This window comes from Scomber japonicus, chromosome 13, assembly GCF_027409825.1.
Source record: "Scomber japonicus isolate fScoJap1 chromosome 13, fScoJap1.pri, whole genome shotgun sequence".
Classification (NCBI taxonomy): Eukaryota; Metazoa; Chordata; class Actinopteri; order Scombriformes; family Scombridae; genus Scomber; species Scomber japonicus.
The window spans coordinates 15765503-15781215 of NC_070590.1; the positions used below are offsets into that span (position 1 = coordinate 15765503).

At 42.0% G+C, this 15713-nt stretch overlaps 1 protein-coding gene across 1 annotated transcript in view; it reads right to left on the bottom strand.

Moving 5' to 3' along the window:
- Nucleotides 1-305: 305 nt before the first annotated feature.
- Nucleotides 306-15713, bottom strand: part of ephb4a (eph receptor B4a) — a 33423-nt gene continuing 18015 nt past the window's right edge. Inside the window, exons 2-17 of the mRNA XM_053332006.1 lie at nt 15246-15316; nt 12655-12936; nt 11545-11935; nt 8394-8546; nt 6487-6822; nt 6277-6401; nt 5426-5591; nt 4978-5077; nt 3701-3765; nt 3430-3543; nt 2779-3026; nt 2451-2666; nt 1880-2029; nt 1455-1648; nt 849-1007; nt 306-547 (exon numbers count right to left, since the gene is read on the bottom strand). Coding sequence (XP_053187981.1) covers nt 439-547; nt 849-1007; nt 1455-1648; nt 1880-2029; nt 2451-2666; nt 2779-3026; nt 3430-3543; nt 3701-3765; nt 4978-5077; nt 5426-5591; nt 6277-6401; nt 6487-6822; nt 8394-8546; nt 11545-11935; nt 12655-12936; nt 15246-15316 — 2879 coding nt within the window. The 3' untranslated portion in view covers nt 306-438. The remainder of the gene's footprint in view (nt 548-848; nt 1008-1454; nt 1649-1879; nt 2030-2450; nt 2667-2778; nt 3027-3429; nt 3544-3700; nt 3766-4977; nt 5078-5425; nt 5592-6276; nt 6402-6486; nt 6823-8393; nt 8547-11544; nt 11936-12654; nt 12937-15245; nt 15317-15713) is intronic.

The window sequence follows — 15713 nt, forward strand, 5'->3', positions numbered from 1 at the left end:
ACTCAAATCCTGGCATCTGTTTTTGCTGTTTGTTGAAAAGGTGAAAGTGATTTTTTTTTTTTAGAACAACAAACCAGTCAACTACCAGTTTCCATAATGAAACAAACCACCACGACTAGCATCTCCTCTTGGTTTAGTACATTAATTGAATCCTAAACTTGCGTAGATATAAAAACATTGAGCGCTAACTGTAAGAAGGAGGCAGAGTCAGTTCACTGTCGGGTCACTGCGGGTGATTCACCAGTTTCTGGTTGACTCTCCCATGCTGAATGGAAACTCATCTTTAATCACTGATTTTTAAAAAGAAATTCCCTGGCCACTAATCATTTCTGTCAATCTCTCTTGGGAGTCCATGTTGAAACAGAGGATCCAGAGTGCTGTCGGTACATAGCTGCACCCACGTGCTGGTGTTCATCACCAGTTTAGGAGGCAGGTGAGCTAGAAGGTCACAGTTGTAGTGCTCTTGTTCCGAAAAGTCATCATCTGGATGCTGGAGAGGATTTTTCTCTGATGCCCGGCCAGTGTCACGCCCATGTGCAGCAGCTCCCTGAACACAGACAGAAAAAGAACAAATTACTTATTAGACAGGAAGAACAGAAAGATGGGAATATGTAGATTTGATTGAAATATTAAAATGATATTTCAACAAATGTTTGATTTTTTTTTTAGTTTTTCATACTTTCTGATTAAAATTGCATTTCAGAAAATTGCAGTCATTAATTTTCAGGAGGGAATTTAAACATAGCAATCGTCACTAGTTGCAGACAGGAGGAGTATACTGAATAGTGAAAATGTTCCTCTAAAGATAAGTAGATGTTTAGATAAGAAATACGAAGACAGGAACTGACTGTGTGGTGATCTGGGCCAGCTGATCCACTGAGGTGAAGCCGGCCTGCAGGAAGCTGTCTTCGTAGCGCTCCATCTTGATGGCCCTCAACCATTCCCCCACTGAAGCGCATGACGAGAGGGCTATAGGTGCACGCTGGTCCAGCAGGGGGTAAGATGGCCTGGGGGGACAGAGGGGAGAGACAAAGGGACAACTTACACGCACTGTCATCAAAACAGCAGTGAGCAGCTTATATATATATATCCCTCAGCAACATTCCCGTTGTAAAGTAGAGGTATAATCTGAAGCTGAATGACTGACAGGGACAAACAATGGGATCTGTCAGAAGGGGGGGTCCTCTGTTGTATGTGTCCCAGTGACAGGCAGAATGTGGAGGAAGGGAAATGGACACAGCAAGTGGCTGACAGGTCACAGCAGGACATTAGGGTGGTTCATGAGATCGGACAGTAGGAGGGTAATCTCTGTCTTGTGACTGCCACAGCTGTAAATAGACACTTAAAGGGAAGACAGACATGCTTCCTTTTTTCTCCTCCTGCATATTTACTGCCATTGTGGCTGTAATTGGCAGGTTTTCCTGTCAATCACCCAAACACATCTGTGCTCTCACCCTGCTCCTTCTTGAGCCACTATTTTCAGTGATGCGGGATTTCGGATCAGCTTGTCCAGAGCGCTGACGAGGTCTGCGAAGCGAGGACGCGCTGAGCGGTCCTTCTGCCAGCAGTCCAACATCAGCTGGTGCAGGTGGGTGGGACAGTCAGGGGGCGGGGGCAGCCGGTAGTCCTGCTCTATGGCATTGATTACCTGAAAGGAAGAAAAAAGATTTCACAACTCAGACCAACATAATCACTGAATATTATTAAAATCAATACCGAGTTGCTTTGAGGGCAAAGAAATGTTGCAAAGATACAAACAGGAAGGAAGGAAGGAAACAATCTCATGACACCTAAAATGATTATTTGTAAAGTTCAAACTATTGTTGGGTTTTTTTTCAATGCTTTCTGCTGTGCCTACTGGCTTTTTGTTTAAACTTACATCCTGGTTGCTCATGTCCCAGTACGGTCTCTCTCCAAAAGACATGACCTCCCACATGACAATGCCATAGCTCCACACATCAGAGGCTGAGGTAAACTTTCTGAAGGCTATCGCCTCCGGTGCTGTCCAGCGGATTGGGATCTTACCTCCCTGCATTAAAAAAAAACAAAAAAAACAAACTGTCAACACTGCAAACATAAATATGGGCAGATCCAGCTCTTTGCTGGAGCAAAACTAAAGGAAGTTAAATGGTTAATGAACTTTTCCAATATTATATTTTAATTAATGTAAAGCATGTGAGTGAATAAAATCATGAATCATTCATACAATATGTGCATTACTGTTTTTAATTAAAATTAAATTACACAAGCAATATTTTACTACGTGATGAAATCTAATTGAAAAAGACATAAAATTAAATAAGAAAATAAAGCATACTGACTGATACATTTTAAATTCCAAAGACTTTTTGTTTAGGCTTCAAACTGTATACAATAACAAGAACATATGCTGTAGATGAATTTAATGAACAGAATTCTTGGGAATTAACTGAGGAAGGCTGTCGTCTCACCAGAGAGCTGGTGTAAGTCGGGTCAGAGGAGTTCTCCTGCAAGAAGCGTGACAAGCCAAAGTCGGACACCTTGCACACCAGGTTGCTGTTGATCAAGATGTTGCGGGCAGCCAGGTCCCGGTGGACGTAGCTCATCTCTGCCAGGTACTTCATGCCTGAGGCGATGCCGCGCAGCATTCCCACCAGCTGGATGGGCGTGAACTGGCTGTCGTTCAGCTGCAGTGGAGAGAAACAGTTTTTTTGTGGAATGGGTGAGGTGACAGAGTGTTTCAGTGTGATAGTGTGGTGACAGTGCGTGTCAGTGTGTATCTCAGAGTGCCACACTGACCCGTAGAAAAGAATCCAGAGCTCCGTTCTCCATAAACTCTGTGAGTATCATGACTGGACAGCTGGCTGTGATGATCCCCTCCAAGTGGATGATGTTGGGGTGCTGGAACTGGCCCATGATGGACGCCTCGGACAGGAAGTCTCGCCTTTGCTTGTCCGTGTAGCCGCCCTTTAATGTCTTTATTGCTACGTAGTTTTCTTTTTTCCCCGGGACCCTCAGCCGTCCTCGACACACCTCCCCGAACTCTCCTGCAGACACATAAACACGCAATATGGGCTATTTCTTTTAGCTGGTGTTTATCACATTAGGAGGATGATGGTCGTCTTCAGAAAATTAAAGCTTGCTTGCAGCTACTGGTGCCCTTTGGTTTGAATATAGACTGCTAATATTGCTAACACATTTATCAGTTAATTGCTTTATTTACGCAGCAATATTGAATTCTGCCTGATAAAGAAGAATAACAGACCATTGTTTTAAATGTCACTGAATCAATTTAACTTAGTAAATTAGATATATTGTAATAATGTAACTTCCAAACAGGATAATCTGCTGGACAGGAAAAAACAAACCAGTCACAGTCTGTGAGTCTACAGAAACAGTGACCAGTGCAAATTTTACATTTAATAGGAAAAGCATACAGCAGGGGCTTACCAGCTCCGATAACCTCCTCAATCTTGACAAAGGAAACATCGATTTCCTTGGCAAATTCGCGCACCGCCTCATTAGGGTCCTCATAGGTGAAAGGGTCGATATACACCTTGACCCCTGTGAGGGAAAGACAAAGAGAGCCGTGGGAAAGGAAAGAAAAGAAAAGTTGAGATAACTGTGAGCAGTCCAGTCTCATTAAAAAAATGATTTTCTTGATGTGAATAAGTTGTAAATCACAGCTGTGGTTGTGGCGTGCGTGTCCTTGATCGGTTACCTTGGCCAACAAGGTACTGGCTGTTTTTGTCACTCAGCTCTGGATCCTTTATTCGGCTGTGTCTGCTGCTGGCAGAAAGAGATCGGAATAAAAAAAATAAGATAAGACCAGACCAGTTATCTGACAATAAAAATAAATACAAATATGCGTCACTGTGTAAAATACAGACTCTGAAAGGTAAAATGAGCCAAAAATCAAACATTATATGACTATTTGGTTTGATTTGATGTTATGAAAACAGCTATCATAGCAAAAATATGATAACATATTGATCCCCCTGGGGATTTCTCAGCTTACTTGGCCCCAAACACAGAGGTAGGTTTCAGCTACAGACTAATACCCTCTATTCAACAGAGATGCAGTACCTTGAAGGACACTCTCAGCTCAGAAACACAACTGAGGTTTTCTTTTTTGTTGTTGTGAAAAAGCCTTTGTTAGCCTTAAACAATTCTCTGCGATCTCCCTCCATCTCAACACACAACACACGATGGCTTGTGGTTACGGTGAATACCTGAGCCAACCCCTGTGGTTCTGCTCTTTGACACAAGCGGTTCCATTATAATTCTGCTGGCGCAAACCCATCCCTGCAAGACTGTAACAACCCTGTAGCTACTGGATCCTAGCCTTCCTCCATTTCTCTCCCTCTCCCACCTCATAAGCCTAAAATAGCAATAATGCACCACCCTCAGTTACTGGCGGATCTGGGCCTCAGCTACTGGTTTGTATGTGTGTGTTTGTGTGTGTGTGTGTGTGTGTGTGCCACAAGGTCACAGCTATTGTTCTCCTGTCCTGTGGAAACAGGGTTGGGACGCCTGCATCCTGTCTCTCCCTGCCCTCTACCTCTATCGTCATTTCTCTAGATCTCACACACACACACACACACACACACACACACACACACACACACACACACACACACACACACACACACACTCTTGCTTTCTCCCTCTGATGACATCCAGAGCACTATTTACTCAAACAATGAAGCCTAAGGAAAATGTTCTAATGAGCAGGATAACTTTTAGCTGTGCAAGCAAAAGACATCATGAGCATTACTTTGTGTCTGAACCACCTCGCACAGGGAAAAAAAACTGGTGTGGGTAACGGAGTGCAAATTCACAGTTGATAAGATAGGATTTATATAAACAAAAGAACAAAGTGGTGCAAACTATAAAATTGGGGTCATAGGTGTTTTTGGTTCTCAGCCCTTTGCCATTTCCTGTTATTTCTTCCAAATCAATCTTTTGCTCCCCTTTTTCCCTTTCCCTTGTTCTCACCGTATGCAGTAAGCGGCCACAAAGACAAAAGTGACAAGTAGCAACATCCCAACAGCGATAAGGATGCCAGGTATCAAGAACTGGGAGGAAGAATCGAGTCCTGGGAGAGAAGACAGAGAAGAAAGAAAAGGAGACAGACAGACAGACAGACAGACAGTTAAAGTAACCACACAACTCATCACAGGAGGTTTACATTGGTTGAAAGGATGTGTGTGAGAAACGCAGGAAATAAAAAGAGGCAAAGAGAGAACATGACAGGAATTTATAATGTTATAGAAGCTCAATACAAGTACACTAACTCAATATAAGGACACAAGCAATAAATTCATAACAAGAGACCGAGCAGGAAAGAATCTGAAAAACCTTCCCCATGGAAAAAAAAAAGTATGAAAGGGAATTTAAAAGGAATATGTGAGCCTTTTTTAAAGCAAGCAGGAACTTTTCTTACCATCAGGCAGGGTACGGAAGAAGGCTGCAGGACTGAAGCTGCCATAACCGGCCATGGTACGCACCCGCACCTGCACTTCATATTGAGTGGCCCTACGAAGGTCTGTCAGCACAGCCTCGTTTATGTCACTCTCTGTGTAGAGGCACTGATCCTCGCTACGCCGCTCCTACGGAGTGAAAACAGAGTTAGTTGGACTGGAAATGAGAGTCAATAGGGAGCGAGTGAGGAGATGAAAGAGATCACAAACCCAGAAAGGGTGCCGAAAAACACTACACTGAAAACAAACACAAAACAGTATATTCTTGAGTGCGAGTTGCTCTTGCGTGCTGCAGTTTTCTGTTGCATCTGTTGAGGTTTATTCAAGGCAATTACAGTTAAGTAAAACATAATTACACAATCACAATCAGAGGCAAATTAACTAATATGTTGGAGGTTTACATGTGTTTTCTGATTGATTTCGCTGACACAAAAGCATCTGCGTCTCAGCTGTATGATTGTGTGTCAGGTTCTTTCTTCCTGCTTGTTTTGCTCAGTGCGAGAACACACACCAAGCCACAGAAATGTGAAAATACACACCCATGTGTACTGTATACTGCCACAGCAACAACAACATTTTACTCTCAGAGATTAGATGACTGCACTACAATGTATCATTTACACTGTCAAATTTGAAGCATGTATCTAAAGGTTACAGGCGATTTTGTTTTTTTAATTCTACTTAGACACTGTGCTATTCCTGGGAGAGTTTTCTATTCCTGGGCTACAGTATACCTGAAGACAACATCATGAAATCTGAATAGTAAGTGACCTTTAAGCCAGACAGTTGAGAGATGTTGTCGGGGAGCTCTTACCTTCTCGCAGTAGCGTAGCTGATACTTCTGGATGGTGTAGTGTGGCTGGGCAGGGACTGACCAGTGAAGTGTCAGGCTGCTCTCTGTGGAGTCCCTCTTCCGAATCACTGACACCAGTGATGGCACTGCGCAGTTGGCATAAAGAATTATAAATACCACACTGAATTTTGACTATTTATACCTTTTTAGCTCTTTCTATAAACCTCTTACCGTCATGACTTGTGGTGATGTTGACACTTTCACTGGCAGGGTCCTTGCCACTGAGCTGAGACACCCCGTTGATCGCCTGGATGGTAAAGGTGTATGTGGTGTGAGGCAGCAGGCCCCACACCTCAACCCTGCGACCCAGCAGGTCGTCCTGCGAGGGGCGGTAGCTGACGCTGTCTCCACAGGACAGGCAAGGTCCTTTGGGTGACCTACACACAAAGCATCTGACAGCGTAGCTCAGGTCTACTCTGTTGCCGTTGTCCAGCGGCTCGTTCCACTCTAGACTGAGCGTGGTGTCGTTGATCTGGGTGACAATACTGCGTGGGGCTGAAGGAGGTCCTACGGTGACAGACAATTGTATTATTCAATCAGGCGTTCCCTTTATAATTAATAGCTGAAGAAGTGAATAGAATACTTCCAAGCTCTTACCAAAGGAAAACAACATTAAAATTATGATATAAATTTTCATTCTTCTGCCCAAGATGGCAGCATTAGTATCAAGCAGGGTGAAATTAACAAAAAATTGGTCATCATGGCAACATGACATTGGATCATTTTTGTCTGTCTAAATACAGTAACTGTAGTCATCACTCAAATACTGTTGTATCCATTATTTGGCTAATCATGCCATCATATTTAATTTTTTAGGTACTGCTTGTCCCTGATGCAATAACAGTGTGTAAAATTTCTCTATGAAATCAAATTATTATCTCTGCTGTGTGCCATTTTACTGCTGCTTTCTCTTTCCATGACCCACCCACTGTCCACTGTATGATGCTTTTGTTGATTCTGAAGATGGTTTATTCAGTTTGCATATACAGTCACGAAGCAGAACAATGCTCCTGCAGTGTGTTGCAGAAATAAAGTCGTGCAATTACGTGTCTAAAGCTGGATGATAATGATCACCGTCTGAAAATTGTAAGAAGATAGCTATTGCCTCATGCCAAGCATAACTAAACAGCAATACCACTCAGCTGCTGTGAATGAGTTTCTGTTCCTGCTAAGTAGACAGAGCTTTGTCACGGAGCCTGCAGCTACCTTAAGTGCTAATAGTGTTCTCAGTGGAAACCCAAGTGGGGCAACATTGCAGACAATCTGGGTGCATAGAAATTCAACATATGGAAAGAGGAGTTTTTAGAGGTTATACATTTTATGACTTAACAAACAGAAGAGACTTTCATTAAAATCACAGAGGCTTTTACAGTCAGGTGAATCACTTATTTCCACAGGAAAATGTCTTGGTGATACACAGATGGCATGGCTGGTTTGCAATTTTGCATACAAATTGAAAATAAACGTGTTGTGCAGAATTGCACAGGCAACACGCTACAAAAACAGAATAGAGAATGAGAATGGCCTAATTAGGTGATAAATAATTAAGATAAAGCCTTTGTAATTAAAGCTATCAGTAATGATAAAAATGGTGGATGTATATTCTCGTTGGCATTGATGTCACACCTGCAGAGAGCAGAAACTGTCAACATCCTGACGGCGAGTTTCACTTTGTATCACATCCTCTGTATGGTCATTCCAACAGAGTGCACCTAATTAAAAAGTCCCTCCCTTTCACACATCCAACATGTGGCTGAATTGAAATTCCTGAATCTGCATAGAGGTGTCACTTAAGACCATCAATGCTTACTTCACTTCTGAGAGGAAGCCCTTCCCCCAACAACCTGTCACAAAAGACATGCATCTCAATGCCTGGCCGTAGGACAAAAGACACAAAGCAGATTAGAGGAGTCTGGCTAAATGACCCTGGAGGAGAAGAGAAACAGCACCAGGGATAGTAAAAACAAAAGAGAAGAAGAACAGGGGAAAGGTAAAGACTGAGAAGAAGTTAGTAGATGCTTAGCACCTCTATACTTGTGTGTGAAGTCGTACGTTAGTGCAAATGTATGCATACTTACTAGTGCATGAAGCGTCGGGAGTGTCAGATTTTGCACGTAGGTATCCAGGTCGACACACACACACTGATGCCCCCGTGGTGGGGGCGTGGCTGAATCCTGGACAGCCTGTGCATTGTCCCTCTGCACCTGACTTGAACTGACCCAAAGTGCAGGCTGAGGAAAACAGGAGGGGAGAACAATCACCATGAGCTCAGATACTTAATCAGCACACATTTTCAGCGTTGAGCAGGTGCCAGATGGTTGCAGACTGACTGACAGCACCATATAGTGATGGATAAAAACTGAATAAAGTGAATTACAGTAATTAAGCTGATAGTCAGTAGTCAATTTAGAGAATACAACCATTGTATTCATTCATTGAAAAACTGCTCATCAGTGAATTTACCTGACCCGTCCTCTGTAATGAGACAATAATCACCAAACATGTGGGAGTCTTTACAAAGAACTGCCTTTGCTAACTGATCAAAATATTTTTAAAAGTCTCCTCATTAAAACCAAAAACAGGACTGTAGCAACTCAAGATGTAAAGGCACGGTGAACTGAGTCTGAACTAGTGCTTGGGGGTGGGGGGGGGGGGGGGGGGGGGGTTAGCTTATTAATTAATTAGTTGATTGACATAAATTAACTGACAACAGCTATGCTAATCTGTTTTTCGCTTAAGAAATGTATGAAGAAAACATTTTCTGGTTACAGCTTCTCTAATGTGAAGATTTGCTGTTTTTCTCTGTTTTAAAGGGGCAGTCTGTAGAATTTAGTGGCATCTAGCTGAACAGACTTGGCTTAAATGGAATATAATATTCATAAATATGTTTAAATTACTGTATAATCGCCCGAAAATAAGAAATGAATCATTGCATTCTTGTTTCCTTGTTGCACTGCCATGTTTCTACAGTAGCTCAGAATGGACAAACCAAACTCTGGCTCAAGAGAGGGCCTTACATGTTTTTTCGAATTTTGTGACCACTGTAGGTTCTTCTACACACAGTAGCAGTCTGCAACCTCACAGTCACTAAATCCTACACACTGAAACTTTAATATATCATTAAAAATGGAATAGTTTGGGTTTCAGACTGCTGGTCAGACAAAACAAACTATCTCAGGGCATTTACTGCTATCTGATATTTTAAAGACTAAATGTTCAACAGTAGAGAATACTCGATAGATTTATCAGGATTAACAAATATTGGTAGCAGCTTTCAAACCGCAGCACTTGTCCTACAGAGAGCTGTTGCCTGGTCGTGCTGCATATTGTCACCAAAATTTGCAGTGTTTACATTCTGTGTTCAGTGTGGCGGATGAAATGCCACTCCAGCTGCTGAGTGAGAGGAATAAAACAATAAACATTCACACCAAATAGAGCACGAACTGACTTGTTTTGCAGGGTCAACACACTCTGGCAGATCCTTCCCAACTAACATTTTTCTGCGCAAATTTCCCACATCAATAGTGTTGGTGATCTGTGTGTGTGTGTGTGTGTGTGTGTGTGTGTGTGTGTGTGTGTGTGTGTGTGCTGTTGACTCCAAATCTCATGACTCCAACAACTCACTCTCACTTCCTCAAAGTGTATGAATCACATGCCAATGACTATGATAAAACAGGATTATGAAACTAATGAGAGTGCTTTTGAGCCCTTTTTTGTCTTATTACTCTTTCTGATTTACAACAGCCTGTTACTAGTGATCAATACACCGTGTTTTTATATTCCAATGAATTCAGCTGTAAGAATGATTGACACTTGCAGCTGTCAGTGCTCGTGTAAGTCATAATTTTGTGCCATTATTCAGGGCTCTGGACCTTTTTCCTGACTAAAAACAACCCACAAGCTGGATATAAATAACAATAATAAAAATAACATCAAAATCCTTATCAAACTTGTCAGTTTGGCCTTGATGGAGTTTGATACTGATTGTTTCTGGAGTTTTCTACCAGCTGTTTTAACTAAATCCTCTCTCCTCTCATTATACTGTCATCTTGTTTTTTTTTGTATTATTTAACATTGGTAACCATATAACGGACCATGGGGAAATAACCCCTGCCCATGAAGTTGTATTTATAGCTTGCTAGAGCTTTACTTCAAAGACGCTGTTTAAATATTCTAATCAAGCTCATCTAACACACTAAATCATCTTGACAGTATTCATAAATTTTACGTTGGAGGGTTGTGTTTGACCCAGAAAATCTATGTATTGTCTATGGGAGATAATGGCATTACAGCTAAATTAATTTCATTTTAAACCTAGATGTCAATTTCATTTTCTGAAATGACCGGCCCTACGAAGCAAATTAACTGCTCAATCTTCCTATAAAGGCAATTTCCTTTTATGGTCTGCTGAGTGTTTTTTCCTCGCAGCTCTCTTCAGTGACAGAATGCTGGAAATGCTAACCCCACTTCACCAGAAGCAAAATGTCAGAAATGATTTTTTTGTCATGAAAAGTCATTATACCTCCCACCAAGATCAAAATGAGTCCCTCCTTCAAACACAGACGGATGCACCCACACGCTTTCTTGAGTAAATGTAACATCTCGTCTTGTGTTTCTTTGTTTTTAGTGTATTCTATTCGATATTTATACGTGCCTGTGTGATGTGATGGGTTATGTGTGTGTGTGTGTGTGTGTGTGTGTGTGTGTGTGTTTTAGTGTGCGCACGGGGGGTGTTCAAGCAGCAGGCTTGTTAATTGGACTCTTTAGATAGAGCTGCTGCAGAGCTCCTGAGAGAATCATCCTGTTTCTTCCTTCTTTTTTTTGTCTGCTTTGCTTTGATGTTCTTAAAGTGATATGATCTTTACCCCAAGCCTCACCCCCCTCTCGCTCCCTTCACTCCTCCAGTCCTTCTGTGCTCCTTCTATCTTAGCTGAACCAAGAGTTGTCTCAGCAGTAAGCCCCTGACCCTGCTCTTCCCTTCTGAGATAAGTGCTGCTCCACCTGACCTCTCCCCCCGTCCCCTCTTTGTCACAGCCGTTCCCTTGCCTCATTAACTTCCTCGCTCTCTCATTTCCTCTCCAATGCTTTGACCCTCAGTGAGCCCCACCCTCATCTAACCATTGTTTTCTTGTTTAGACTGCCTGCTCTGCTGCCTATGTGGGTGCAGTCTATATATACATACAATACATATACGCTTGCACATGTGGCCTCACGTTGCCTCCTTCTTACCTGTGCATCGTGTGTTTCCTTCAGCAGGTTCATATCCCGGTAGGCAGGCACAGGAGGTTGTTGCCTGGCCCACCCACTGGCCATCTTCCCCGCAGAAGAGTTTAGGTGGCCAAGGTCGGGGCCCTTGCAGGGAGGCGTACTCCACACACACACCCTCAGCCTCTTGAACTAGAGTGCGGGGGACAGTCTCAGGGAAAGAGGAAAGAGCATTAATCAAGGGAGGACACTTCTTGAAGAAAACCCTGACGGACAGCAGGGCCATGCAGGCGCCCTGAGCCTGAAAAGCCAAGTAGAGGCCTCTCTTAGATAAAGGGCCGAGCCTTAAGGTCTTCAAATTGAATTTCTGCTCCCCACCCTTCCTCAGTAGAAAGTCCGCAGCCACTGTGTCGACCTAGGACAGGAAGAAAAAGAAAAGATCTTTACTTCTTATGTAATGGCCAGATTCCAACACACAGCCTCAGTCCTAAAAAAGGACCAGATGGCGGTTTTGCATGTTTTAACCATTTCAGGCTATTAAGTACACATCTACACATATACTTTACATTACTGAACATTTTCCAAGGCATACCACAAGGATTTAGATTGATTTACTACCTTCCTGGCAGCCATTGTTTCCCATTTGTTACAGCTCACTTTGAAATTTGCAGGGAATTGAAACTTGCTTGAGAGAAAGGTAATTCATCACAGCAAACATTTCATCACTTTTATTTTTCTGTCAAAGTTACATTATTAAGTGGTAATGAAGTCGAGGAACAGGCGCTATTCTGAAAACGCTGTTTGGAGAAGTGTTCAAGGGCGCTATGACACAAGAGGTTTTGAATACATAAGCTATGAGTGTTTGGAAAATGAAACCCAGAAGACTAAAAATACGCAAACTTTCACCTTGTGAAACAAATCGAATGCAGCAACACAGACAGTTCAAAAACATCACTAGGATGTAAAATAAACATGACCAAATGTTAACTGTGATAAATAACATTACTAAAGAAACTTTTGTCTGTACAAGCTGATGTTGAGGTTATGATGAAACTATTACAAGCCAACTGCTAATTGAATAGTTTGGACAATGAACACACAACTAATTTGCATCAGAGTGGGAATGGGGTTTACCTTGACGTAAGGATTCTCCATCCACGGAGGGTAAGTAGCCGTGGCCTCGTTCGAGTCTGCCTGGTAGTAATAGAGATTGAAGGTCTCCTTACAGCTGCGGTGGTGGGTGCTCCTGGAGGAACACTCCATCATGGTGAATCGAAGCTCCACATAGACGTGAGATGCACTTCTTCGCTGGATGAAGCCACTGCGCAGCCAGTGGCTGGACGAGCTGTCAGTCTGGCAGATCTCATAGGTCCTCACACTGTTGTTCTCCTCATCCAAACCACTAACTTCCTCCCACTGAGGCCAAAGAGGAGAACACAGGGTTGTCAAATAAGTTAAAGAGGACATCTTACCCAGAAAACTTGTGAATACTTTGTTAGCTCTGAGTATATTTAACTCTCCTGTAAACACTTTTACTGGTTTCTTTGCATTAAAAGTCCTATTCATCATAATGTTGCTGTTCTTTGCTGGCTCACTGCTGTACTGCACCTGTCAGAGTCCTGTGGGACAAATCTGGCCTGCTGTGGATTTTGATCCAGCCCAAATTTCAATCTGAGTTGTTAAATCATTCCTCCTACTGAGCTGCAGCCCAGCTAGTGGGAATACAAGTCTCACTTGTCAAACAGTGCACACTGCTGCATACAGCATCCGAGACAGACACAGCTTTCACCCCTAAAACACACTTTTAGACTAAAACACATGAATACAGAGGGGGTAGCACAAATATGTATGAAGTGAGAACTCACTACAGAAATCTACATTTGTTGGGGAGCCAAATGCAACAGAAAAATGCTTTAATGTTTGACTTTGGAGTGAACAGCAAACATGTTCACCACCACTATGTTCCCAAGAGTGAGAAACAAGCAAGAAATTAACATACTCGGGGCAAAATTTAGCGGATTTGCTGAACTTGAGGCTCAGAAATTCAGTTATGTAAATATGTAAATCTTTAAAAATCCATTTGCAGATGATGTGTTGAGTGAGGCAGAATACTGGTCTGAATGAATTACAGAACAGCAGAGCACTGAGAGTCAGGTTTGAATGTTTTGAAGGGAGAATTTCCCTTTTTAATCCCAAATGAAATACTATAGACTTTGGCAGCACGCATTTCTGTGAACTAATGTTTTCTGTGATGGAGATGCACAAAATATCCCACGGGGCTCATCTGGATTTGACAAAATGATTTAAGGAAATTGTAACAGGAGAATCTACACATGTTTGATTTCACACAATGTTTAATGTGACACAGATATGGTTATATGGGCCATAAAAGCTCTTGTTTCATTTATTTGCCTTGTTAAGGATTTAGGTTTTTGGAGGCTACATACTTAATTTGAGATTGGAGATAAACTACACTAATTTCACACACAGACTCAATGATTAATGCAGAATGAGTGACATAAATTCAATCTATGTTAAAGATCCAGTGTTTAAGATTTAGTGGCATATTGACAGAAATATAATATAATTATCCCTTTATATCTACACAGAGAAGAGCTCTTCCAAGGAGCCCATCATATTATGCCGCCGTGTTTTATACAGAAGCCCAGAACAGAAAAACACTGGTTCTTGAGACGGACTTTTGTGCTTTTAGTTTCTCTTACAAACTTGGGAGGGGAGGGTGAGAGAATGTACAACCTCAAGACCGCTAGATGCCCCTAAATTCTACACTCTGGTCCTGAATATAATGGGGTCAATCCCTGCATGTTCACATGAGTGGAAGAAGAGTCTGCAACTGTAGCTTGATACACATCACTTACTGTGTATTTGCAAAACAAATGTGTCTAGCTCCTCATTTCATTCAAATACTGTATGTTGGTTTTATTTTTACTAAACTGGAGGTTTAATGATTTATGGTCTTTATTTGGTCTCTTTATGAAAAGTTAATGCAACAATAAACATTTAACTATCATGTATAGTGTCTTTGAATTTTTATCTGAGAAGGCAGAGTCGCCACTAATGTCTATTATGAAGGCATCATAAACCTATGATACTAAAAGTAACTCTACAGTACATGTATTAACCCTTTTATATCTGTAACTGATGCAGACAGCTCTTGGCGTCCCTCCACTGTTGCCTGTCATCACTGAGAATAGCTCTGTTTGGAAATGACAATTTTTGACAACGTGAAGCTTTTGATAGTGATCATAGCTGTGCAAAATATTTAGAAACTGTTTTGATTTGCATCTCAATTGAAAAAAACATTTGTCGAGCGTCCAGTCCCAGAAATCTCAGCCATTTTCCTTCTGAGACATCAGCAAGTTGAGCAGTTTTGGTCGCTGACGCTGCTGGCAAAAATACCCTAGCAACCACTCCTCAGTTGATCAAATTACAAATATGCCCTTTCTCAGGCTGCAGAACTCAAAACTATGGGCTGCCAGTGACTTCAGCTCCAAGGTTGATGGTATATATCAAAGCATCTGCTTTCAATATACTTTGAATCCCACATTCGCTCTGGCCTTCCCTTTATTCTGTCAGTTACCTGCCATATAATGAACCCTTTTATAGCCAAAGTAACAAAGGAACAGCTGGAAGCCAAAAATCCCCACTCACCATGAGGTCTGTGTTAGGAATACAGATAACACGGTGAAGCTGGGGTTACATACCTCGGTTTTGGCACGCGAGAAGATGGTCCATTTGAGATCAGAAGTCTCTGCCTTCGTGTTCATCAGCACCTCTGTAGAAAAGATAAAAGAAATATAGTATTGCTCACAGCAGGAAATATAAAAATGACACTTATAAGACTCAATTACAATCATAAAAACACACGTCACAGAATGAACATATATCGAGTCTCAACTGAGCTCTCTGCCAAGTGTCAGTCATAGCTTATACTGGGATTAGGAGAGAAGATGGAGTTTCACCAGCCAATTACATCTATAGGAACATTCCCACTACCCTAAAATTGTCTTCCCTCATATTTATTTTATTTTCCTCTGTGTCCCCTCTGTTCCCAGCGACACATTATGCCTGTGGTCACACTAAACCTGGTGAAAAGAGTCCACTTTTGTCTAGAGAGAGGAGGGACAAGGAGTGGAAACAAGAGTATCGACCGGACTTACATAGATACACAC